At 49.2% G+C, this 23,800-nt stretch overlaps 1 protein-coding gene and 1 long non-coding RNA gene across 3 annotated transcripts in view; one reads left to right on the top strand and one right to left on the bottom strand.

Annotated features, from left to right (window-relative positions):
- Nucleotides 1–23,800, top strand: part of Atcay (ataxia, cerebellar, Cayman type) — a 26,342-nt gene continuing 2,542 nt past the window's right edge. Inside the window, exons 1-12 of one of the 2 annotated variants that reach the window (XM_030244918.1) lie at nt 1–354; nt 6,295–6,422; nt 11,633–11,814; nt 15,903–16,124; nt 17,438–17,623; nt 17,895–17,997; nt 18,243–18,374; nt 18,914–19,000; nt 20,224–20,322; nt 20,758–20,793; nt 22,938–23,012; nt 23,300–23,332. In XM_030244918.1, the coding sequence (XP_030100778.1) occupies nt 17,467–17,623; nt 17,895–17,997; nt 18,243–18,374; nt 18,914–19,000; nt 20,224–20,322; nt 20,758–20,793; nt 22,938–23,012; nt 23,300–23,332 (722 nt within the window). In that variant the 5' untranslated portion in view covers nt 1–354; nt 6,295–6,422; nt 11,633–11,814; nt 15,903–16,124; nt 17,438–17,466. The remainder of the gene's footprint in view (nt 355–6,294; nt 6,423–11,632; nt 11,815–15,902; nt 16,125–17,437; nt 17,624–17,894; nt 17,998–18,242; nt 18,375–18,913; nt 19,001–20,223; nt 20,323–20,757; nt 20,794–22,937; nt 23,013–23,299; nt 23,333–23,800) is intronic. The other variant, NM_178662.4, reaches the window with a different exon arrangement.
- The window catches only part of Atcayos (ataxia, cerebellar, Cayman type, opposite strand), a 13,680-nt gene continuing 12,355 nt past the window's right edge, over nt 22,476–23,800 (bottom strand). The window contains exons 2-3 of the long non-coding RNA NR_015477.1: nt 22,918–22,993; nt 22,476–22,685 (exon numbers count right to left, since the gene is read on the bottom strand). This is a non-coding gene — a long non-coding RNA (ataxia, cerebellar, Cayman type, opposite strand). The remainder of the gene's footprint in view (nt 22,686–22,917; nt 22,994–23,800) is intronic.

Here is a 23,800-nt window from a genome sequence, read left to right as displayed (position 1 = left end):
GTCTATCAGGCCTGGGCCCGCCCCCTGCACACAAAAGCAGCTTCCTCCACTATCTGAGGGAAAGACAGAGCCTCAGCCATCAGAAAGGGAAAAGCCAGAGCCGCGGCAGGCCTGGGCTGCGATGGCAGGGGAAACAGTGACTAAAGGGGGACAGGGGTGCTGCTACTAACCCACGGCGCCGCCTTCTACAGTTGGGCCGGACAGGTGTGCTGTGGCCACGTCGCCCTGGGTGACCTTCCTCAGATGTGGACTTGGCCCTGAGCATCCTTCCACCAGGCCCCTCGCCTGGGTACCATCGAGAAATGCCCGCCTTTGTGTCCAAGTGACAGCGCAGAGGCAGCTTCCGCTACCGAGGTGAGTGGGCCTTTTGCAAACTGGAAATTTAAATTGTCATTTGTCCCTTGCTTCTAGCCCAGCTATGGAAAGGTTTATTGGGGAAATGCTGGCGGCACCCCAGCGCGGATGCTGCGCCAGCCAGGAGGGTCGGGGGTGGGGTGAGGGGAATGCAGAACCCAAGGATTAGAGCCCCAGTTCTCGGTGGAGCATCCTGGGGGCGGTAAACCTCCCATCCGGTGTCGAGTGTTTTCTATTTATAACCCTGACTGCGGGCTCGGAGAAATCAGCATTGCATATACATTAAAAAGGGTGGGTATTTTAGCAGCGTGGCCACCGGCATAGACCTATACTGTTTATCCTGGATTTGGGGGGGTTCCTGGTCTCTCGCTGTCACTTGGCATTCATGGACACCCACCACACCCAGGACTTGGAAGTATGTAGATAAGGGGGTCCTTTCCTGGTCACGGTGCTCATGGGGTACCCGTGTCACCTCCCTGCACAGACACAATAGATTTGGTTCAGTGCTTGGGGAGGCTGGCTGCTCACCCCATGTTGGGGACACACTGGGGGACAGATTTTTTTCTCCTCTGCTGTGTCTCGGTCTTCTTCATGAATGGGTGATGACATTCAAGTGGGCCCCGCCTCCTCTGGGCTCCGAATCTCCCAGGCACATCTCAGCTGATGGCCATCATCTACTGGCTGCTGGAGACACACCCCAGCCACCAGCCCTATACCACACTGATCGCTGGGCAGGGCAGTGGCCCTTGTCATCAGATCAGGGAGCTGAGTAGGGGTGACATGGTGGTAAACCCTAACATCCCGGGTCTGGACCCTGGAATTCTGTTGTAAATATGGAAATAAGAAGAAAAACATGATGTAGCAGACATGACCCTGTTGGTGGCAGGGTTTGGTTTGGGGGCGTCCCTAGTTGTGTGTGTGGGGGGGGGTTGCCCTCCCAACACTGGCTGCCAACATGAAGTGCTTCCATCTGACAGTCTGAGGGATCTCCATGGCACCAGAGCACCACTCTGCCCCGATACCTTGCCGGCGAGGGAGGAAGAAGAACCAGCCCAGTTGTAACTACCGTTCACAAACCAGAAAGAGCTGCAAGGGCTCACCTCACAAAAGGACTTGGTCGGCAGCACTCTGGTGGCTTCTGGGAGCACAGAGCTAAGCCTAGAGACACCTGTTGGCCTGAGTTTGCTGCTTGGGACCCACATGGTAGAAGGAGAGACCCAGGACCTCCACTTTGTCCTCTGACCTCCCTGAAATAGCCAAAGAAGTACCAACACCCTACACAATGACAAGATAGATAACTAATTGTAAAAGTGACCAAACTGGCAATGGTGGTGTACACCTTTAATCCTGGCACTTGGGCTGAGGTAGGACCACATAGTGAGATTCAGGAAAACTAGGGCTATACACACACACACACCTACAAAAATAATCACAGCTGGGGCTGGAGGGGAGGTGGCTCAGTAGTTAGAGCTCTGGCTGCTCTTGCAGAAGACCTGGGTTCAATTCCCAGCATCCACACAGCAGCTCATAACCACCTGTAACTCCAGGTCCAGGAGATCCAACCCTTTCTTTTTTGTCCTCCAAGGGTACAAGGCATGCACAGAGTGCAGACATCTGTACAGGCAAAACACATACATGCAACATAAGTCTGAGACAAAAAAAAAGGAATCCCACCCCTAGGGAAGCAGAAACTGGAGGGTCCCAGGACTCAGGTGCAGAGAGCTTCTGCCTCAAAAATGTATGGCAGAGAGTGACAAATACACTGGTGTTGACCTGTGACCTCCATCTAAATGTGCACATTATGCATACACACGAACAATTGACTTTTTTGGAGCATGGGAATGAGAGGTGATAGGCTCAGGGGACATCCCCAAAAGCCATGATGTATTCAACCTACTAACAGATAGAAACTGAGGCACTGACAGAAGAAATGAGGAGGTCAGGACCTAACCTGGCACTTAGTGCTCTCTTCCACTATGTATGTCCTGGTTGCTGGTCTTTGCTTCTTTGTGGGTTCTTCTCCCCCACCTCTTATCCCTCTAGCACTAGACAGAAGAGAAACAAGGTTACAGGAGAGAGGAATTAGGGAAATCCTTGAATTTCATTTCTTTCCCTTTGTTTCTTGACCCCAGCTACTAACAAACCAGAGCTCACCCACCCCATCTCCAAGCAATTATATAGCCTCTGAAACGTTCCCAGAATTCCAAATGTCACACCGTCTCAGAGACTATCTGCAGCTGGCAAAAATCACACCTCTGCTAGAGCAGGAGGCAAATCATTGTCAGCTGCTGTGGACAGTCCAAAGCAGCCCCACATCCCACACCTGGGATTAAAATGGAACCACATCCTTATAGTATTTCTGTTTCTCAAAGAACTGAAATCCCAGAGCATTCAGTACATCCCCGCTTCTCTTTTAAGGCATTAACTGTGCTGTGTGTAGAAGGAAATTATAAACAGAGACATTTTCAGGAAATAAGTGCTTTTGGATCAGTGGCCAAGCTTTTCAGGATACTTCTCCAGCTCAGTTCTAGCAGTTATCAGTTTTGATGGTATCCACAACTTTTCGTTTCCTGTAGAAATATAAGCAAATCCATACCTCAATGCAAAACTTTTGTAGACTCATTCCGATGTTAATGTAGCCTTATTATAGATAGGCTGATTTAATTGCAGTTTTTTTTTCTGTAACCCAGTCTTGCTCCACTGCTGTTGTTCCTTTCTCGTTAACATTTAAAAGGTTTTTTTTAAGATTTATTTATTTATTATATGTAAGTACACTGTAGCTGTTTTCAGACATTCCAGAAGAGGGTGTCAGATCTTGTTAGGATAGTTGTAAGCCACCATGTGGTTGCTGGGATTTGAACTCAGGACCTTCAGAAGAGCAGTCAGTGCTCTTAACTGCTGAGCCATCTCTCCAGCCCCAACATTTAGAAAGTTTAAAGCTAGCAGAGCACTGTCGATTCTATCTCTGGGATTAAAAAAAAAAAATCTCTTTGTTATATGTTATTTCTTGGCTGAAATGGCCTGTAATTTTTGCTGCAGGGACTCAAGCTAGGTCCCCAAGGCCATGTCTCAATGGTAAGAAATTACCTTGAATGTCTTTTTTGGACCTATACTCATTGATCCAATGGCAACCTTTGCCACATTGCCTGCACACCCCTGGAAGCCTGGGCCTTCTTTCTAGTTTATATATATATATATTTTTTTTTAAATATTTATTTATTTATTATATGTAAGTATACTGTAGCTGTCTTCAGACACACCAGAAGAGGGAGTCAGATCTTGTTACAGATGGTTGTGAGCCACCATGTGATTGCTGGGATTTGAACTCAGGACCTTCAGAAGAGCAGTCGGGTGCTCTTACCTGCTGAGCCATCTCACCAGCCCCTAGTTTATATTTTTAAAAAATTATTGCCCTTGGAGATGCCTTGTTCCAGGGAATAATTCTATTTTGAGTAGCCCAGTTATTAGAATTTGTTTCACATAAGGCAAAGACATCCCATATGAAATCACAGCCTCTTTAAAGGCCTTGGCTCTATCATTTCTACAGGATCCCATCCTATATAGTCACAACCTGTCTCCCTGTTAGCAGGCTCATGCTGTATGTGTACTGGGGAAACTGATGGTGGTCTCCTAACCCCAGCCCACCCCTTCCCTAACTCTGGCAAGTCGGTCCAGATTAACCCTTTCTTTCCCAAGGGGCTGTTTCATCAATCTGTCTCCCTGCTTTTCCAGCTTTCATCTGACCCGACCTTCCTCTGGAGAAGTTTTTCCCCTTTTCGCCTGCAGGAAAAGCCTGCCCGCTCTCTTTCTCAGTCACCCAGACTGAGCCTTTTCCTTCTCTCTTTCTGGTGCTCCTCACTTCCCAAGCCCTTCCACCTCCACCCTCACCCTCTCCAGCTGCACTCTCCAGCCACCCCTTTGTTTTTCCATTTCAGCCTTTTGTTGTTGTTGTTGCTGCTGTTTCTCAGGCCCCTCCATTTCCACCTGCAATTTTCCCAACTGCTCAGCCATTCTTCCAAGATTTTTTTTTTTGAAACAATATAAGAAGAATAAAAGGAAAAAACAGAAAATCCCCTCTGGAAACAAAGCAGATATCCCAGTGGTAGTGGCTGCAATAAATGTTTTATTGACATGAAGAAAAAAAAAATCCTGAGGCCAGCCTGGTCTACAAGGTGAGTTCCAGGACAGCCAGGGCTATACAGAGAAACCCTGTCTCAAAAAAACCCACCAACCAACCAACCAACCACCAAACAATCCATCTCTTCATATCTTCCCCCCCCCCTTCCTCTACAGCATTTGGAATCAATGTTTCCATGTTTCCTTTACAGAGCCCCACGCTGGGCAACACTTGCAGCGGGCCTTTGCTACTTTGTAGGTTTTTCTTTTCCCCACTCTTTATTCCCCTACCCTCAGTGTCACCCGGTCAATACATAGGAGAGAAAGAAGGATAGAGGCAGGGAGAGAGATCTCTGAATCTAATTTCTTTCTTTTTGCTTCTTTTTTGGCCACAACTACTAACAAATCACAACCCAACCACCCTGTTTCTGGGCTCTAGCATTTATATATCCTCTGAAAAGTCCCTAGAATTCCAAAGGTCACACAATCATGAAAACTATCTGCAGCTGGCAAAACCACGCCTCTGCCGAGGCAAATTTTAGTCAGCTGCTGGACAGTCTGAAGCAGTCCCACATCCCATACCAGGGATGAAGTGAAAATATATATTTGCAATATGTCTGTCTGTGTTTCCCAAAGAAACCAAATTCCAGAATTCTTATTTATTTATTTATTTGTTTGTTTGTTTATTTTTGGTTTTTCAAGACAGGGTTTCTCTGTCAGAACTCAGAAATCTGCCTGCCTCTGCCTCCCAAGTGCTGGGATTCTGCGCCACCACGCCCGGCCAGAATTCTTACTATAGGTTTTATGATTGAATTTTGGTGGCCACTACCCTTTCCCAGTCCAAGGCTGAGATCCAAGGCTGAGATGGAGGAAGGGGGCAGATGCCCTGGATCAGACAGAAGCCAGTCAGAGAGAAGTTCCTTTTTTTTTTTTCTTGGTTTTTTGAGACAGGGTTTCTCTGTATAGTCCTGGCTGATCCTGGAACTCACTCTGTAGATCAGGCTAGCCTAGAACTCAGAAATCCACCTGCCTCTGCCTCTCGATTGCTGGGATTAAAGGCATGCGCCACCACACGCCACATGCCCGGCTCCTTTTTTTTAAATATTTATTTATTATTTATATGTAAGTACATTGTAGCTGTCTTCAGACACACCAGTAGAGGGCGTCAGATGTCATTACAGATGGTTGTGAGCCACCATGTGGTTGCTGGGATTTGAACTCAGGACCTCCGGAAGAACAGTCAGTGCTCTTAACCGCTGAGCCATCTCTCCAGCCCCCGAAGAAGTTCCGTTTTGAAAGTGCCAATCACGATGGGGAAAAAATGATCCTGACAGTCATTCATATTAAAGTATGAATGAGGTTGGTGGATTTTGTTTGTTTGGTTTTTCAAGATAAGGTTTTCCTGTGTAGCCATGATTGCCCTTGAACTCAGATCTGCCTGCCTGTGCCTCCCAAGTGCTGAGATTAAAGGTGTGCCACCACAGGCTGTCTGTGTTTTAAGCTTGTTTTGTTTTGCTTTTGTTTTTAATTCCTCCACAGTTGAGGTTGGTGGAAAAGGAGGGAAAAGGAGTTATCTTGGGTTGTGGCTGCTCTGGAGAAGGTGGGTTTGAGAGGTCCCAATGGAGAGAGCTGGATCTAGAGGCTCAGCTCTTCACCTGAATTCATACACAGGCAGAGATGTCCTAAGTCCCATGTGTGTTCATCGGTGAGACTGGAATCCTACTACTGCGAGATGGGTCCGTCAAAGCTCCACACAGAGGCGTGTGTCGGGGGTGGGAGGCTGAAGTCATGGCTCTCAAGTTCAGTCTGCTTTTTCTTCTCCAGATCATCTTCTGGGTCACCCGAGTTTCCAGACCACTTCTCTTTCCAGCTCTCATGGGAACCACAGAAGCTACACTAAGGATGGAAAATGTGGACGTGAGGGATGAATGGCAGGATGAGGATCTGCCCAGGTGAGAGTTCCCGTCGTCGGGTCCTTCCAAGACTACCTACCAGACAGGGAATTCTTGTAGCCAGGCTGGTTGTGATGACCAAGTCTTAAAGCTCAGCTCTCCACAGAGGGAGCCAGAGCATTCATTCAGGCTAACCTGAGAGGCAGAGCAAAAACCCTGTATCAAATAGCAAAGGAGCTAGGTCAGGAATGGAGCCCTGGGGCTGGAGAGATGGCTCAGCAGTTAAGAGCGCCAACTGCTCTGCTCCTCTGAAGATCGTGAGTTCAAATCCCAGCAACCATATGGTGGCTCACAACCATTTGTAATGGAATTTGATGCCCTCTTCTAGTGTGTGTCTGGAGACAGCTGCAGTGTACTCATATAAATAAAAAAATAAATAAATCTTAAAAAAAAAAAAAAAAAAAGGAATGGAGCCCTGCCTAAAATCCCCTACAGAGAGTTTAGGGGCGTGGTCAGGGGTGGAGCATTTGCCTAGACCTCCCCAGTGAGGGGCTAGGGGAGTGGTCGGGGTGGAGCTCTACAATAAAATCTCCCAGGGAGGAATTTGGGGCATGTTCAAAGGCAGCATAGTAAACACAGAAGTGGATGCTCACAGTCAGCTAATGGATGGATCACAGGGCTCCCAATGGAGGAGCTAGAGAAAGTACCCAAGGAGCTAAAGGGATCTGCAACCCTATAGGTGGATCAACATTATGAACTAACCAGTACCCGGAGCTCTTGACTCTAGCTGCATATGTATCAAAAGATGGCCTAGTCGGCCATCACTGGAAAGAGAGGCCCATTGGACACGCAAACTTTATATGCCCCAGAACAGGGGAACGCCAGGGCCAAAAAGGGGGAGTGGGCGGGTAGGGGAGTGGGGGTGGGTGGGTATGGGGGACTTTTGGTATAGCATTGGAAATGTAAATGAGCTAAATACCTAATAAAAAATGGAAAGAAAAAAAAAAAAAACAAAGGCAGCATAGTACTTTTTAGACTAGCCTGAGCTAAATGAAATACTATTTTGAAAAACAGGTCCTGTGGAGATGACTCCCAGGGTAAAGTACTTGCAATATATATCCATGAGGATTCATTTTCAAGCCCTAGACCCCGGGGAAGAAGCCAAGAGGCCATTTGTGACTCGAACTGAGGAGATGAAAAAGTGGGATCTTGGAGCTTGCTGACCAGACATACTAGTCTAGTTGGCAATGTCCTGGCCACCGAGAGGCCCTTTCTCAAGAACAAATGGGGACAAAGTGTCAGGGATTGGTTCTAATGCTTTGTCTTATTCTGGCTCCCAAAAGCCGAGCTTCCAGACCTGAGAGTCCCTGCCCCCAGCTTGTCTCAATTGAAAAGTAAAGAATTGCCATACAACCATTGGCTGGGCAGGGAGATGGGGCAGGACTTTTTGTGCATGCAAGGGGAGGGTGGGAAAGGGGAAGAGAGAGAGATGGAGATAGAGATGGAGACAGACAGACAGATGGAGAGGGAGAGAGAGAGAGAGAGAGGCAGAATTGCCCTGATGGAGAAGCAGAGGGATTAGATGTAAGAGCTGCAGGAAAGAACTAAACTAGCCATGTAAGAATTTGGGAAAGTGGTCCTAGAGGCCACTCCCACGATTGGGTCTTGGGTAGCAGAAATGAAATATAGATTTTAAAAGATGTTAACACAGGAATACCAGCAGGGACAGTTTGCTAGCTGCAGGGAAATTTAGAAGTGCCCAACCATTGAACTATTCAAAGCATATAAAAAATTAGCTTGTGTGTGTGTGTGTGTGTGTGTATGTGTATGTGTGTGTGTTTTGTGTGTGTGTGTGTGTGTGTGTTTCATTTGAGAATCCAGAGAGCTCTTGGGTAGGTGCAGTGCACAGATGACCTGCTGGGAGCCAGAGCAGTTTAACTAATTCACTGCCACAACAAAGTCAGCATGGCACTGACTTCCTTATATGCAGGGTTAAAAAAACCAAATATGGCCAAATGGTGGAGGCACACGCCTTTAATCCCAGCACTTGGGAGGCAGAGGCAGGCGGATTTCTGAGTTTGAGGCCAGCTTGGTCTACAGAGTGAGTTCCAGAACAGCCAAGGCTACACAGAGAAACCCTGTCTCAAAAAACTAAAAAAGAAAGCATATATGGAGGTTGGAAGTCAGAGGATGGGGGCAGAGCACATGTCCAGCATGCAGGAAGTGCTGGCGTCCATCCCAGAAACACACAAACTCACCTCTGTCATCCTCCAGCACTCAGAAGTAGGGGCAGAAGGCTCATGGAGTTCAATCAAGGTCATTCTTGGATACTTTGGGAGTTCAAGGCTCCCCTGAGTTACATGAGACTCTTGACAAGAGACAAGGCAGAAGTGTGAATTTCTTTATAAGCCCCTGAGACTGGTCTCCCTGGTCAGCAAGTGATGTCCAGCTGTGCACAGCCAAGGATGTCTTTATCCATGAGACCACTGTAGTGAGTGTCCCCACCCATCTCAGACAAATACCCCCTTGTGTCATGCTACACCCATGCCAGCCTGGTGCTTGGCCTACTGGGCCTCTGAGGACCCCGGTCCAGCTGCAGCCTCACAGAGGCCCCTGTGTGCACAGCCTTTCAGGCAGGGATCTGGCCCTGGGTGTGTGCTCCATTCCCAGGGCAAAGTCCAACCCAACAGGTTATTGGAGAGAGAGAAAGAGAGAGACATAGACAGACAGACAGAGACAGACAGACAGAAGCACACAGAGAGAATGAGTGTGTCTGATTTCATGTTAGGACAAGGTTTCACGTAGCCAAAGCTGACTTCAAACTAGCTGAGAAGACACTGGGAACAAGATGTCAAGAAGCTGGGGGCGGAGCCCCGGAGTCACCCCTACTGAGTCACAGCTCTGGCCCTCCCCAGCCTGAAGTCAATGACTTCCTTTTTTTGTTCTTTGTTTTTGTTTTGAGACAGTCTCACTTTGTAACCCTAACTATCCTGTAACTCACTCTGAAGACCAGGCTGGCCTTGAATTCAGAAATCCACCTGCCTCTGCCTCCTAAGTGCTGGAATTAAAGGTGTGCGCCACAACTACTTGGTGACATCAATGTTTTCCAAATTCACCTCACCTCATTTCTTTTGGGCATATTGAACGGCCACACAATGCCACTCTGGTGCCATTACTAAGGATATAAAATAAGGGCCATGCGCCATGACCATTCTGAGTTTGTAGTGGTCAATATAATAGCCAACATGGCTCCCGAACTAACAGGAGCATAGCAGATGCAGAGGACAAGCTCCGGCCTAAGCCCCGACAGGAAATACAGTAGGATTTCACTGAGCTGCTCACACAATTGCAAACGGACCAGGTGTGTATTTCTGGAATGTTCCATCTGATGTTTTCTTTTCTTTTTTTTAAAAAAATATTTATTTATTTATTATATGTAAGTACACTGTAGCTGTCTTCAGACACTCCAGAAAAGGACATCAGATTTTGTTATGGATGGTTGTGAGCCACCATGTGGTTGCTGGGATTTGAACTCAGGACCTTTGGAAGAGCAGTAGGCACTCTTAACCGCTGAGCCATCTCACCAGCCCCCCCATCTGATGTTTTCATTTCCGGTTGACCCACAGAAGCGAAACCACATAAAGGTAGACAAGTATCTTTCTCATTTCACTTTCCCATGATCTCCGGTCAAGCTGCCAGGTGATACTCTGAAATCACCACCAGTGCCACACCAGCCGTCTCGAACGCCCCGCTCCGGTCTCTGCGGCCCACTTACCCAGCTGAGGCTGAGGCTGTGAGGCAGACGTAGGAGGGTCTCTGTGATTTGAGAGTCCACACAGTGAACTCCAGGGCAGCAGGTGTACACAGAGAAGCCCTGTTGCAACAAAACCAAACCAAAACTGGGGTTAATGCTGGGGTGGCTCAATGTCTGACACCCTAGTGTGGGGACCTGACTTCAAATTCCCAGGGGCCACCAGACATGGTGGCCCGAACCTTTAATCCCAGCACTCGGGAGGCAGAGGCAGGCGGATTTCTGAGTTCGAGGCCAGCCTGGTGTACAAAGTGAGCTCCAAGACAGCCAGGGCTACACAGAGAAACCCTGTCTCGAAAAAACAATAATTAAAAAAAAAAAATCCCCAGGGGCCATGAGCAGCTGGGTGAGAGGTGGGCTTCTGACCTCTGTGCAGAGGCAAGGATTTTGGTACATCACCCACCCAGCCTGGACCAACCTAGCTGAGTCTGTGAAGTCCAGGCCAGTGGGTAACCCTGTCTCAAAATGCAAGGTTGCCCTACAGCATGGTTTGCCTTCCATCCAGCTCTTTGGCGTGGGAGAAGCAGCTGAGGGGTTAGCGTCTGGTCACACGTGGAAGAGGCTGGATATGTGGCCAGAACTTGCCTGGCTTTTCATTGTTTGGTTTTGAGACAGGGTCTCAGGTAGCCCAGGCTGGCCTACAGTTTCCTATGTAGCTAAGGATATCCTTGAACTTCTGTTCCTCTGTGGATCATCTTCCCAGCCTCACACGAATATGCACATCTTCTTTAATTTTTAAGTTTTGATTTTGAGACAGGATCTCTCTGTGTAGCCCTGGCTGTCCTGGGACTCACTCTGTAACCCAGGCTGGCCTCGGACTCACAGAGATCCACCTGCTTCTGCCTCCTGAGTTCTGGGATTAAAGGTGCAAACCACCCCTTCCTGGATTTTAATTTTTAAAATACTTATTTATCAATTTATTTATTTCTTGTGGAGACAAGGTCTCGCTGAAACTGGGAAGCCGATGTAAGAGGATTGCCTGTTTGGGGCCATCCTGAAGTTCAGGAGTTACTGCACTGTGTTTACTGCCCAGCAGAGAAGAGGGATCAAAGCTGAGGCCACAAATTCATGCCATGCAGTGACCCTGCATCCAGGTGTCTTGTGACCGGCTTCAGTTTTCTCTCTGTGAAATATGTTTCCTGCTGTTTCTAGGGTCTTCCAAGAGTAGACAAGACTTACCTTGGAGTGTTTGTTGGAGGGAATGAGCGCTGGCTCAGGGGTGGAGCTCCTGTCTAGAATCCCCCAGTGAGAGGCTGGGGGTGTACCTCTTCTAAAAGGCATCCTTTTATATAAAGGCTTCTGTTCTGAGGGAGAGCAGAGTCTGGGGCATTACTATCTTGATCTGACTGCATTTTCTTTCTTCCTTTCTTTTTCTTTCAACTCCCTTGGCTGGACCTGTCGCTGTCATCTGCATTCCTTCTGTTGCATTTTTGACTCTGGTCCTTGGCGGCTTCTGCAGACCGCTCCCAGAAGACACCGGGGTGGAGCGGCTGGGTGGCGCAGTGGAAGACTCCTCCTGTAAGCATACAGAATGCACCGACACGCGAGCAAGCTTGGTTTCAGGATGCAGATGGTGCCCGGGGTTGCATGCAGGGTGGAGAGTCGGGGGTTAGGGGCCGTTGTGCACCCAAGACCACAGGGGTAAGAGCCCACGATTGAGAACTCCCACTTGAAAGTGGCACCATGTGTTACTGTGTGTCCTTAAGCTGGTTTTCTGATGTCTCTGCCTGTAATCCCCCAGAGGCTAAATGCGGGTAATGGGCTTCCAATCCGGAGGCCGAGGGGGCGGGGCAGGGGCGGGTAAATGGTGGGGTTGCTGCACCGGAGTTCAGATTCCCAGAACCCGGGGGAGAGAGGTCACAAGTGGTGGAGCTTCGTTTGTATTGCTAGTGCTGCCAGTGATGGGAGTACCTGCACGCACCTCAACACACACTTTTTTTTCAGATACAAAATATATGCATTTAAATCCATGTCTGAGCATAGAAATACTTGCCCAGAGTCCCAGAACATGGAAAGGCTGAGGCAGGAGGATTGCCAGAAATTTTAGGATGGCCTAGGCTGTGGAGGCAGATCAGGATATATGGACGATGAGCCGCTGAGGCCAAGAGGAAGAATTCACCGCTAGATGTGTCTTAGTGCTCTATTGCTGTGGAGAGACGCCGTGGCCACGTCAGTGCTTATAAAGGGAAGCATTGAATCAGAGATGGCTTAGAGGTTTAGAAGTTTAGTCCGTCGTCATCACTATGACAAGCACAGGGACACGGAGCCAGACATGGTGCTAGAGAAGGAGCTGGGAGTTTTACATCTTGATCTATAGGCAGGAGGAGACTGTGAGCCACACCGGGCAGAGCTTGAGCTCAAGAGACCTCAAAGTTCCACCCCTACAAGGACACACTCCTTCAAGGAGGCGACTCTACCAATGATGTCAATCCCTAAGACTGTGGGGCCATTTTCACACAAACCACCAGAGGGCGCTGTTGGCACGGATGACCAAGGTCCCAGGTGTGGCCCCATCGGTGCCCCTGCCAGAGCAGTGCTCTAACCTGTAGACCCTCCTCCTGATCCCTCCTCCTCATTCTCGAGTAATTCTTGGTCTGGAATCCAGAACATAACCTGGAGCCACAGACCAGCTCCTCTACCTCAGGAGCGTGACAATGACCAGCATCAGATATGCACTTTTGTGCTTGGTAGGATTTTCTTTTTAGGGTCCAGGCCATATTGGTGGGGCATACACCATCTTAAAAACATTTGTTGTTAAGCCGGGCATGGTGGCGCATGCCTTTAATCCCAGCACTCAGGAGGCAGAGGCAGGCAAATTTCTGAGTTCGAGGCCAGCCTGGTCTACAGAGTGAGTTCCAGGACAGCCAGGGCTACACAGAGAAACCCTGTCTCGAAAGAAAAAAAAATTGTTGTTGTTGTTTTTCAAGACAGGGTTTTTCTGTGTAGCCCTGACTGTCCTGGAACTTGCTCTGTAAATCAGGCTGGACTCAGCTCAGAGATCTACCAGCCTTTGCCTCCCAAATGCTGGGATTAAAGGTGTGTGCCACCCACTCCTCATTTTAAAAACTTTCAAAAGTTTTTTTTCTTTCCCCTTCTTTCTTTCTTTCTTTCTTTCTTTCTTTCTTTCTTTCTTTCTTTCTTTCTAGATTTATTTATTATGTATACAGTGTTCTGCCTGCTTGTGCACACGCAGGCCACAAGAGGGCATCAGATCCCATTACAGATGGTGCTGAGCCACCATGTAGTTACTGGGAATTGAACTCAGGACCTTTGGAAGAGCAGTCAGAGCTCTTAACCTCTGAGCCATCCCTCCAGCCCTTTTTTTTTTCTGTTTTAAAATATATCTATTTTCATATATTTTTAATATATTTGGATCATAATCCCCTATCACTCTGGGTCTCTCCACCCAGTACAGACTAAGTCCTTTCATCTGAGGTTTTTTGTTATTTGTGACATGCTACATTCCGTCAGGGTTGCATAGAAGAGCGTGGCAGAGGAGCACTGCCTTGATCAAGGGTAACTCTTGAATACCAGCAGCTCTGAACAACGCGGCCCCTCACGCCCTGCAGCTACTAACTGCCCACAGCACCTGGAGGGTGGTCCATCTGAGCAACTGAGCAACAGGACAGAAGTCCATCCTCCTAGGGCCTGTGACCTTCCCAGACCTGGGCTCCCACCTGCACCAGGCACAGGTTCCCTCCTGTGCAGCACAGACAGCCCTTGTTCACCTGAGGTGCTGCACCTCGGTGGCCCACCTCACCTTCCAGCCAGTAAGGCAGGGCAGCTGATGAGATTGTTCATGGTGACTCCTAGCTGGCTCACTGGCTACCTGGTGGCAGCCACCTTCTGGCTTAGTGACATCCAGGCACTGGGAGAGCAGTTCCTGGCCAGTTCCAGCTGGATTTCTTCATGTCCTTTCATTGGATGAGGTTTTGAATATGGTCAGGTGGACAGCCAAAAGCAAGCAACAGTCTGTGCTGTTTGGAGACCTGGCAAAGGAAACTGTCTTAATTAGGTTTTATTGCTGTGAAGAATAACCACAGCAACTCTATAAAGGAAAACTTTTGACTGGGGTTGGCTTAGAGAACCCATTATCATCATGGCGGGAAGCATGGCAGCGTACAGGCAGACATGGTGCTAGAGGAGCTGAGAGTTCCACATCCTGATCTGAAGGCAGCCAGGGGGAGATTATCTTTCATACTAGGTGAAGATTGCGCATAGGGGCCATCAAAGCCCACCCCTGCAGTGATGCACTTCCTCCAACAAGGCCACACCTCCTATTACGCCAGTCCCTACGGCGTAAAAACACATGAATCTTGGGAGCCAAACTCAAACCAGCACAGCAGCTAAGGGGCATCTTCCTTCTTTTTTCTTTCATTTCTATTGCTTGTTTTGATTTTTGAGACTTGGTCACAGGTATCCCAGGCTAGCTCAGACTTATTATGTAGCTGAGAATGACCCGAGATGGTTGATCCTCCTGCCTCCACATCTCATGAGCTGGGAGTGTCTTGTCGGTTTGTGTTGTAGGCCATTGTAAGCTTTTCTTTTTAGGATAAATTCTTCTTTTTATGTCTAAGGGGGGAAAATACCTTTTTGTTTGTTTTTTGAGACGGGGTCTCATTTTGTAGCTCCGACTGTCCTGGAACTCACAGAGATCCTCCTGCCTCTGTCTCTGGAGTGCTGTGGTTAAAGGTATAAAAGACCATTGTTCAGCGTGGCAAACACCAGCTCTGTGCAAATTCTAACTTGTTTACTTTTTAGGCAAATTCAAATTTATTCTCTCCCCCACTTCGATGTCCTTAATGTTAAGGCTTGGCAAGAATCCCCTTTACTTCAAATACCTATCCTCTGGATCCTTTGGTGCCATCTCGCCACTGGTGACGAGTGTCACCTCCACAGGTGACCCTGGACCATGATTTTGATGCTGCCTTGTGGGAGGAGTCAGTAACATTTTAACCTACCTCACAGATCGCTCCTCTTCTGGTATGGCGGCAGCTAGGCAGGGGTTGCCAGGGTGCCCCTCGCTGGCAGTGACCACTCTACTTTGAGAATCCCAACTTGGACCTGGGCAACCTTCCATTGCACCGTCACTCTGAATCTAAAAATAAAATCTCCTCCTGAATGGGTGTCACCAGCAGAGTCCAGTTTAGAATTGGGGGGGGCGGTTTAATTTATTTCTAACTTTGTAGATAGAGGCAGTTCTGATTCGCTGTCCAAAGACAAAAGCAAAAGAGAAAGAGGCAGGAGAGGAGCCATGAGGAGTCTTTTATATACTTTTTCATGATACCAACAGAAACCAAGATTATTGCAACAATAAGGAGGGAGCTCCGGGCTGGAGAGATGGCTCAGTGGTTAAGAGTGCCTACTGCTCTTCCAAAGGTCCTGAGTTCAAATCCCAGCAACCACATGGTGGCTCACAACTATCTGTAACGAAATCTGATGCTCTCTTCTGGAGTGTCTAAAGGCACACTACAGTATACTTACATATAATAAATAAATAATTTTTTTAAAAGGAGGGAGTTCCACCCCTGACCACACCCTCAATCCCTCACTCTGGGTTCTAGGCAGGGGCTGGCCCTGGGTTCTGTCACCCAGCACGGGAAGGTGGACTCCAGGCATTCAAGGCCATTCTCTATTACATAGTGAGTTTGAGGTCATCCTGGGCTACATGAGATGCTGTCCTGTGGTCCAGGAGAGTGAGCTCTCTTTCTTGCTTGTGGTCCTGGCAGCACCTCCCTCCACCCTGAACTTGAGCGGAGCACATCGAAAGAGAAAGACGCTGGTGGCTCCAGAGATCAACATCTCCCTGGACCAAAGCGAGGGCTCTCTGCTGTCCGACGACTTCCTCGACACACCTGATGACCTGGACATCAATGTGGACGACATTGAGACGCCAGATGAAACTGACTCTCTGGAGTTCTTGGGAAATGGCAATGAACTTGAGTGGGAAGGTAATGGCCATGCTCTGTCCCCCTGGTTTCACTTAGCCTCTTTGGACCCCAGTGGCCACTTCCTCACTGTGGTTCCCACAGATGAGCGAGGTCCAGAGGGATCCTATCCACGGGGAACTAGACATCAACAGAAGGTTCTAGGATGGGATTCAGTTAAGTACGTAGCCTTGTTAACCAGGAGATGTGTGCAGGTGGGACTGTCCCTCCTTTTCCTTCCTTCTTGTCAGCCTCCCAGATGCCCTCCTGCCTGGAGCTAGCTGCTACAGTCAGACAGATGGACGGCCACAAATCCCAGACATGAGTCAGGGACAGGGTCTTCTCACTTAGCACCTGCAGAGCCCATGAGGATGACTAAGATAGTGTTGGGGGTGAGGCAGCTGAGGAGGGCTATGCGCTCGGAGGCCCTTTTAATTTTATTTATTTTTATTTATTCATTTGCTATTGCCTTGTCACGGGGTTTCTCTTGTGTAGCCCTGGCTCTTCTGGAACTCATTCTTTAGATCAGGCTTGCCTCGAACTCACAGAGGTCTGCCTGCCTCTGCCTCCCAAGTGCCGGGATTAAAGTCATATGCTATCACACCTGACTTATGTCTCAATACTGAAAAAGAGAAAGAGAGCAAAACAGCTGATTGGGGTCTGATGGAGCCCTCAGTGGGTGGAAGCAGAGTCAGGCTTAGGTGCAATCATGGCAGCTTCCCGTAGGAGATGGCAGTACAGCCAGAGCAAGTCATAGTTGGAGGTTGCCATCCATCATAGTGGTAAATGGAGGCAAGAGACTGAGGCAGCTGACCGCAGTGGCTGCCGGTGGCTCAGCTTGCTTTATTCTCTCTTCAGTTCAGCGCCCTAGCGCCTGGGGTGGTGGCCACACTCAGGGTGGCTCATGAAGTTACACCCAGCCTTAAGATTTTAGAATGAAGCCGGGTGTCGTGGCGCACACCTTTAATCCCAGCACTCGGGAGGCAGAGGCAGGCGGATTTCTGAGTTCGAGGCCAGCTTGGTCTACAAAGTGAGTTACAGGACAGTCAGGGCTATACAGAGAAACCCTGTCTCAAAAAAAAAAAAAAAGATTTTAGAATGATGTCCAGTGTTCCTGGCAGCATGCAGGACTGAACCCTGAGTGGGCTTCATTATGCTGGGCAAGTGTCCCGTGTTAGTGCAGGCGTTCTCAGAGGTTTGTCTCCCAGGATTCTAGATGCTGCCATGTTCACAGTTGAGACTGACCATTGTGTGTGCACGTGTGTGCTTATGCGTGTGCGTAGAAGGGGCCTGGGACAAGACACCTGGATTCACACCTCTCCCTGACCCTCTGGCAGATGACACCCCAGTGGCCACCGCCAAAAACATGCCTGGTGACAGTGCGGACCTGTTTGGGGACGGCTCTGCGGAAGACGGCAGTGCGGCCAACGGTCGTCTGTGGCGAACTGTCATCATAGGGGAGCAAGAGCATCGCATCGACCTGCATATGATCCGGCCCTACATGAAGGTGGTCACCCATGGAGGTGCGTTTGCCCTGGGACCCTCTCCTCTCATGTCACCCGGGAGTGCACAGCGACCAGGGTTCTGTCAAGGGTCTTCTGTGGACCTCGGGCCCATCTAACCAGGAGAAACGTTGAGTCCTCTCAAGTTTTGGGGTGCACAGATGGACTGACAGCACACTGGGCAGCTTATGGTGGAGGGCCTCGTTTCCTCTACCAGTTGGCACTGCTCAGGGAGTGGAGGGACATGATCTAGCCTGGGCTACTGGGGCATTCACCAGGATGCTTTTCCCAGGATACTACGGGGAAGGTCTCAACGCCATCATCGTGTTTGCAGCCTGCTTCCTGCCAGATAGCAGCTCCCCAGACTATCACTACATCATGGAGAATCTCTTCCTGTAAGTTGGTGCCCGCCCCCAGCCCCCGAAAGGAGGGGCAGAAGCAGGCAGAGCTCTGTGAGTTCCAGGCTAGCTTTTGTCTACAAAACAATCAGACTAGCCTGGTCTACAAAGCAAGACTGTTTCCCAAAAGCAAGCAGCAAGGCAGAGGGGAGCCCGGAGCATAGAGATGACATTTGGGTTCTACACAGGCCCTGACCCTCAGTGATCCCCAACTGGAACCCCATTTTCAACTCCCTGGGCAGGTACGTCATCAGCAGCCTAGAACTGCTCGTGGCTGAGGACTACATGATCGTGTATCTGAACGGCGCCACGCCCCGGAGGAGGATGCCTGGCATTGGTTGGCTGAAGAAGTGTTACCACATGATTGACAGGAGGTGAGAATTCTGGGGTGGAGTGGGGTGGGGCACCGAGGCAGGAAGTCTAACCCGCAACATCGTTCTTAACATTGAGTCCTCTAGGATCAATCTCTCTAGAGAGGCATCAATAGGAAGGCCTTTCCCTTTTCATGGCCGAGTAATATTCCAGCCAGTGATCAAATTGCATTATTTGTCTGTCTGTCTGTCTGTGAGTAAGTGCTGGGCTCTTTTCACCTTTGGGTTTCCTGAATAGCTTCCAACAGATTTTTAAAGCCTGAAAGCACTTTCTAGAATTTAGAACTGTGCAGGGTGTGTGTGTGTGTGTGTGTGTGTGTGTTTGTGCATGGGTGTGTAAAGGCCACACTGGCCCTCCTGATGCCTGCATGTCCCAGGGTCTCTAAATGTGTTCAGCTGGAAGGCTGGCTCTGCGGTGTGAGGGTACAAACTGTTAAGAGGCAGGCTGTAGAGAGAGGGCAGGCAACTGGTCTACCTTGTCTCCCTCAGGCTTCCTGTACCCCAAGACCGTGACAGTGGCTTCTTTTCTCCTCTCCCCACAGACTGAGGAAGAATCTAAAGTCCCTGATCATCGTCCACCCCTCCTGGTTCATTCGCACTGTGTTGGCCATCTCCCGGCCATTCATCAGGTGGGACAAGGGTGACTGTCCTAGTTAGGACTCTGGTCTGGCCACTGTGCCCTGGGTGCATGTCTGAGGGCCAATGGATTTCCACCTACCACTTTGTCTTCATAGCCTGAGATTCATGGAACTGGACAGGCCTGAGGTCCAAGACAGTGATCCTCCTGTCTCAACCTCTCCAGCTGTGGGGTTATAGCTGCAAGGCACCACATCTGTCTTACGCATCTTCTGTAGATTTGAATTCATGTGCTTGCACACTGAGCCATCTGTTCTGGCCCTTGTTGTTGTTTTTTGTTGTTGTTGTTGTTGGTGGTGGTGGTGGGTTTCTTTGTTTTTTTGTTTTTTTGTTTTTTGTTTTTTTGTTTTTTGTTTTGTTTTGTTTTGTTTTGTTTTTGGGTTTTTCGAGACAGGGTTTCTCTGTATAGCCCTGGCTGTACTGGAACTCACTTTGTAGACCAGGCTGGCCTCAAACTCAGAAAACCGCCTGCCTCTGCCTCCCAAGTGCTGGGATTAAAGGCGTGCGCCACCACGCCCAGCTCCTTGTTATTTTTAAAACTGTGTTAGGATAGGTCAGTATTAAAATGGCAATCCTCCTGCCTCAGCTCTTTGAGTGACAGGATGTCAGGCATGTACTACCAGGCTAGGTGGAGATTTTTTTTTTATTTAATTCATTTTATGTCTGTGAGTACACTGTAGCTGTCTTCAGATATATTAGAATAGGACATCGGATCCCATTACAGTTGGTTGTGAGCCACCATGTGGTTGCTGGGATTTGAACTCAGGACCTCCGAAGAACAGTCAATGCTCTTAACCGCTGAGCCATCTCTCCAGCTCCCCCCCCCCCTTATTTTTAAATAAGGATGCATCCAAAGGGCTGGCAGGATGGCTATATGGGTAAAAGAGCTTGCGGCCAAGCCTGACAACCTGGGTTCAATACCTGAGAACGAATGTTAGACAGAGAGAGTTGACTCCCTTAAGCTCTTCTCTTGACTTTTATTTATGCACACACCATGAATAAATGTAAAAAAAAATTCTAAAAAACCACGTCTGACATGTTTGTTGTTCATCATAGTTCACAAAGGCCACTGGGACAATCCATGAGAAAAGTCTGGGGAGAAAGCTGAGACAAGAGGATAGTGGGTTCGAGGCCAGCATGGGCAACTTGGCAGGCTAGGTGGGGCAGAGTCTGGCTCTGTCTGATGACCCCTTGTCTACCCTGTTGTCTCCCTCAGTGTCAAGTTCATCAGTAAAATTCAGTACGTGCACAGCCTGGAAGAGCTGGAGCGACTGATTCCCATGGAACACGTGCAGCTGCCAGACTGTGTCCTGCAGTAAGTGCCCCTCCGGCCTTAGCGTCCCTGAGTTTGGGAGTGACTATGTCAGGGAATGACAGCTCAGTGGTTATCACACCCGCTCCTCCTTCAGAAGACAGGGGTTCGGTTCCCAGCACCCACACAGTGGCTCACAACACCTGGAACTCCAGCTCCTGGGCACCTGATGCCCCTTCTGGCCACTGTGGGAACTGCACTCTAAGCACACTCAATTTAATATAGTTAAATAAACCTTAAATAAATCAAGTTAAAAGTTACATATTACAGAAAACTGACCACTGAAACCTCATCTCAATACTCAGTTCAGCCAACCCCACTCTGAAGTTCAGTCCCCATCTGTATCCCCAGTCCCCTTTGCCTGGCCTCTGTGGCCCTGACAGCTTGGGGCAGGGTCCCACCCTTCCCACTCACTGAACCTGCCTCTCTCTCTCTCAGATATGAAGAGCAGAGACTCCGAGCCAAGAGGGAGAGGTGAGTGTGTGTAGTCTCCTGACAGGGCCACGGATCTGGAGACTCATAGACTCAACTCCACCTTTGGACATAGGCACAGGTGACAGGGGTGGGTAGTGCTGGCAGACAAGTGTGAAGACCTGAGTTCGGATCCCTGGCACCCGTGTGACCTGCCTGGCAAAGCTGGGCCAATCTGTAAAAACCTAGGGAGATAGAGACCAGACCTTGGGATTCACAGGCCAACCGGCCTGCCTGCACCAGCAAGCTCGGGGTTTGCTCCCCAGCCTGACAACCTGAACTGGATCTCTACGACCCGTGTGGTGGAAGGAAACATGACTCACACACAAGTGGTCCTATGACCTCTTAGTAGGCAGGGGTGCATATGCACCCCCATACATACGCAAAGACCTGACTCTCAGACGAGGTCTCTAGAGTCAGCCCTGTGTTCAGATCCCAGTCTTTCTAGTCCTTGATGCTACATATGCAAAACCAGACCCCTAATTTCCATATCAAGCTACAGGACTCCGGCAACCTTGTATTCATCATGGGAGTGTGGATTGCTTGTAGAAACATTTTCTGACATGTAGTTGGTCCATGAACTCAATCTTCAGCACTTTTAATGGTGGGTAGTTAATAATGAGAAAAAGAGCTGGGCAGTGGTGGCACACGCCTTTAATCACAGCATTTGGGGGTCAGAGGCAGTCGGATTTCTGAGTTCAAGGCCAGCCTGGTCTACAGAATGAGTTCCAGGACAGCCAGGGCTACACAGAGAAACCCTGTCTCGAAAAACCAAAAAGAGAGAGAGAGAGACAGAGAGAGAGGGGAGAGAGATAGAAAGAAAGAAAGAAAGAAAGAAAGAAAGAAAGAAAGAAAGAAAGAAAGAAAGAAAAAAGAAAACAAGACTTTATTAGCTATTATTAGCTATTATTTATCTGTTGTGAATGCATCCATACACATGTGGAGATCACTTGAGTGGAGTCAGTTCTCTTTCCATCAAATGGGAATTGAACTTGGGTCATCAAGACCTGGCTGCAAGCACCTTTACCTGCTGAGCCATCTTGCTGGGCCCTCTCTCCCTCGTTTATATTGAGAGCCTTACTCAGCTCAGAGCACAAACAGGGCGACCCCCAGAATTCACATTCATGTAAACAATGCCAGCCATGCCCAGGGTCTCAGGTTATCCCTAAGTCTCACTGGCTTGGCCACACACAGATACAACCACAGGACTGCCAGGCCTGGAGGAACCAGGTATGAGGCCCTTGTGTGCTGGTCTCCCTTGTTTCTCTCACTGGCCTGTCCCCACCTTATCTGTCCTAGCCCATGGCTGTGGACAGCAGAGCAGTCACTGGACTCCCCCACTTCAGAGCTTTCCATAATGCACTAAGATGCCCTGCTCCCGTCCTACACTAATCCCCTCCCACCCCTGGATGGGGACAAGGGTTCGAGGTCCCCATTCACTTCCCACCCCATCTCTGTGCTCTTGGGACCTTCTGGAAGTGGATCTTACATGCGAGTTCTCCTGTATCCAGTTTAAACCGCTGGCATGGTGTCAGAGCTATACTCCTCTTCAACGACTGGGTAGTAGCCTAGTGACCTCAAAGAGGAAGCATTGTAGCAGTGGGCAGAGCCCAGTAGGCCCCCTGCCACTCTCTAAGCACTTGAGGGTTCGTCCATTTTAATTTTCTTTTTTTCTTTTTCTTTTTAAAACACAGTCTTCTTTGGTAGCCCAGGCTGGCCTCAGAATCCATGCTTCAGTCTCCAGTGCTGGGATGGGAGGTGTTGTGGGTCAGAAATCTCACCCCGAGCTACTCACATCTTCCGGGCTTGGGCTTGGAAGGGCGGCAGCTGGCAGTTAGCTCAGTTGGTAGACTGCTGGCCTCGCTGGGTGGCAGCACATGCCTGGTGTACCAGCACTTGGCACGAGGAGGCAGAAGGATCAGGAGTTACTACATAGTGAGTTACAGGCTAGCCTGAGCTACATGTTTCCTCATTCCTTGCATTATGGATCACATTAGTCCCATGCTGGGCCATCTGCTCCTTCCAACAAGCCAGGGGGAACAAAATTCTAACATGAGCCCAGGCTGAAGAGGCCAGTTTGTTCCCAGAACCACAGCATCAGCTGCCTCCCCCCTACCCCCTTGTCACCGGGTTCTTTCTGTTCACAGCACACGGCCACCGCAGCCGGAGTTCCTCCTTCCCAGGTCAGAAGAAAAGCCAGAGACTGTGGAAGAAGAGGACAGGTGAGCACGCTTGGGATGGCAGGCTGAGACAGGACCCCAGGGGACACTGTGGAAACATAGGGTGTGCCGGTGCCTTCCCAAGGTTGGTGACCCTGGGCAGCTTCCCCTCATCTGTGTCTGTTTGGGTGAGTCCCTGACCCAGTAGGGGCAGACTGGCACCTGCTATCTGCCTGAAAAGTGTGAGATAGTGGTAGCCTTCTTGGGAATGGTTCTGACCCCAACAATAAATGAGAACTGCCCAGGGTCACAGACAGGCAAATAACACCCTGTCTCCTCCCCACCCACAGGGCAGCAGAGGCAACAGAGGACCAGGAAACTAGGTGAGTGTAGCACAGGTGTCGGCAGATTTCTAGGAATGTTCTGAGCACAGTTCAGATCTGTATGACTGAACATCTGATGAACATATGCATGCCTTGTCCCAGCAGGTGGTATGACAGATTGGGGTATCCTTCTTCCAGCTGCAGGACATGTTAGCCATGACAAGGATATTGATGTACAGCTAGCCTAAGATACAACTCAGACAAAGGATGGATGGGTGGGTGGGAGGGTGGATGGATGGATGGATGGATGGATGGATGGATGGATGGATGGATAGATGGGTGGGTGGGTGGGTGGGTGGGTGGATGGATGGATGGATAGATGGATGGATGAATAAACAGATAGGTGAGTGAGTGAGTGCGTGTATGTGTGTGTATGTGTTTGTATAGATGGTTGGATGAGTGGATGGATAGTGGGTGGATGAATGAATACATAGGTGAATGGGTGACTGTGGTATACACACACATATA

The sequence above is a fragment of the Mus musculus genome, chromosome 10, assembly GCF_000001635.26.
Source record: "Mus musculus strain C57BL/6J chromosome 10, GRCm38.p6 C57BL/6J".
Taxonomy (NCBI): Eukaryota; Metazoa; Chordata; class Mammalia; order Rodentia; family Muridae; genus Mus; species Mus musculus.
The sequence above is the reverse complement of the archived record's forward strand: the minus strand, read 5'-3'. Positions and strand labels throughout refer to the sequence as shown.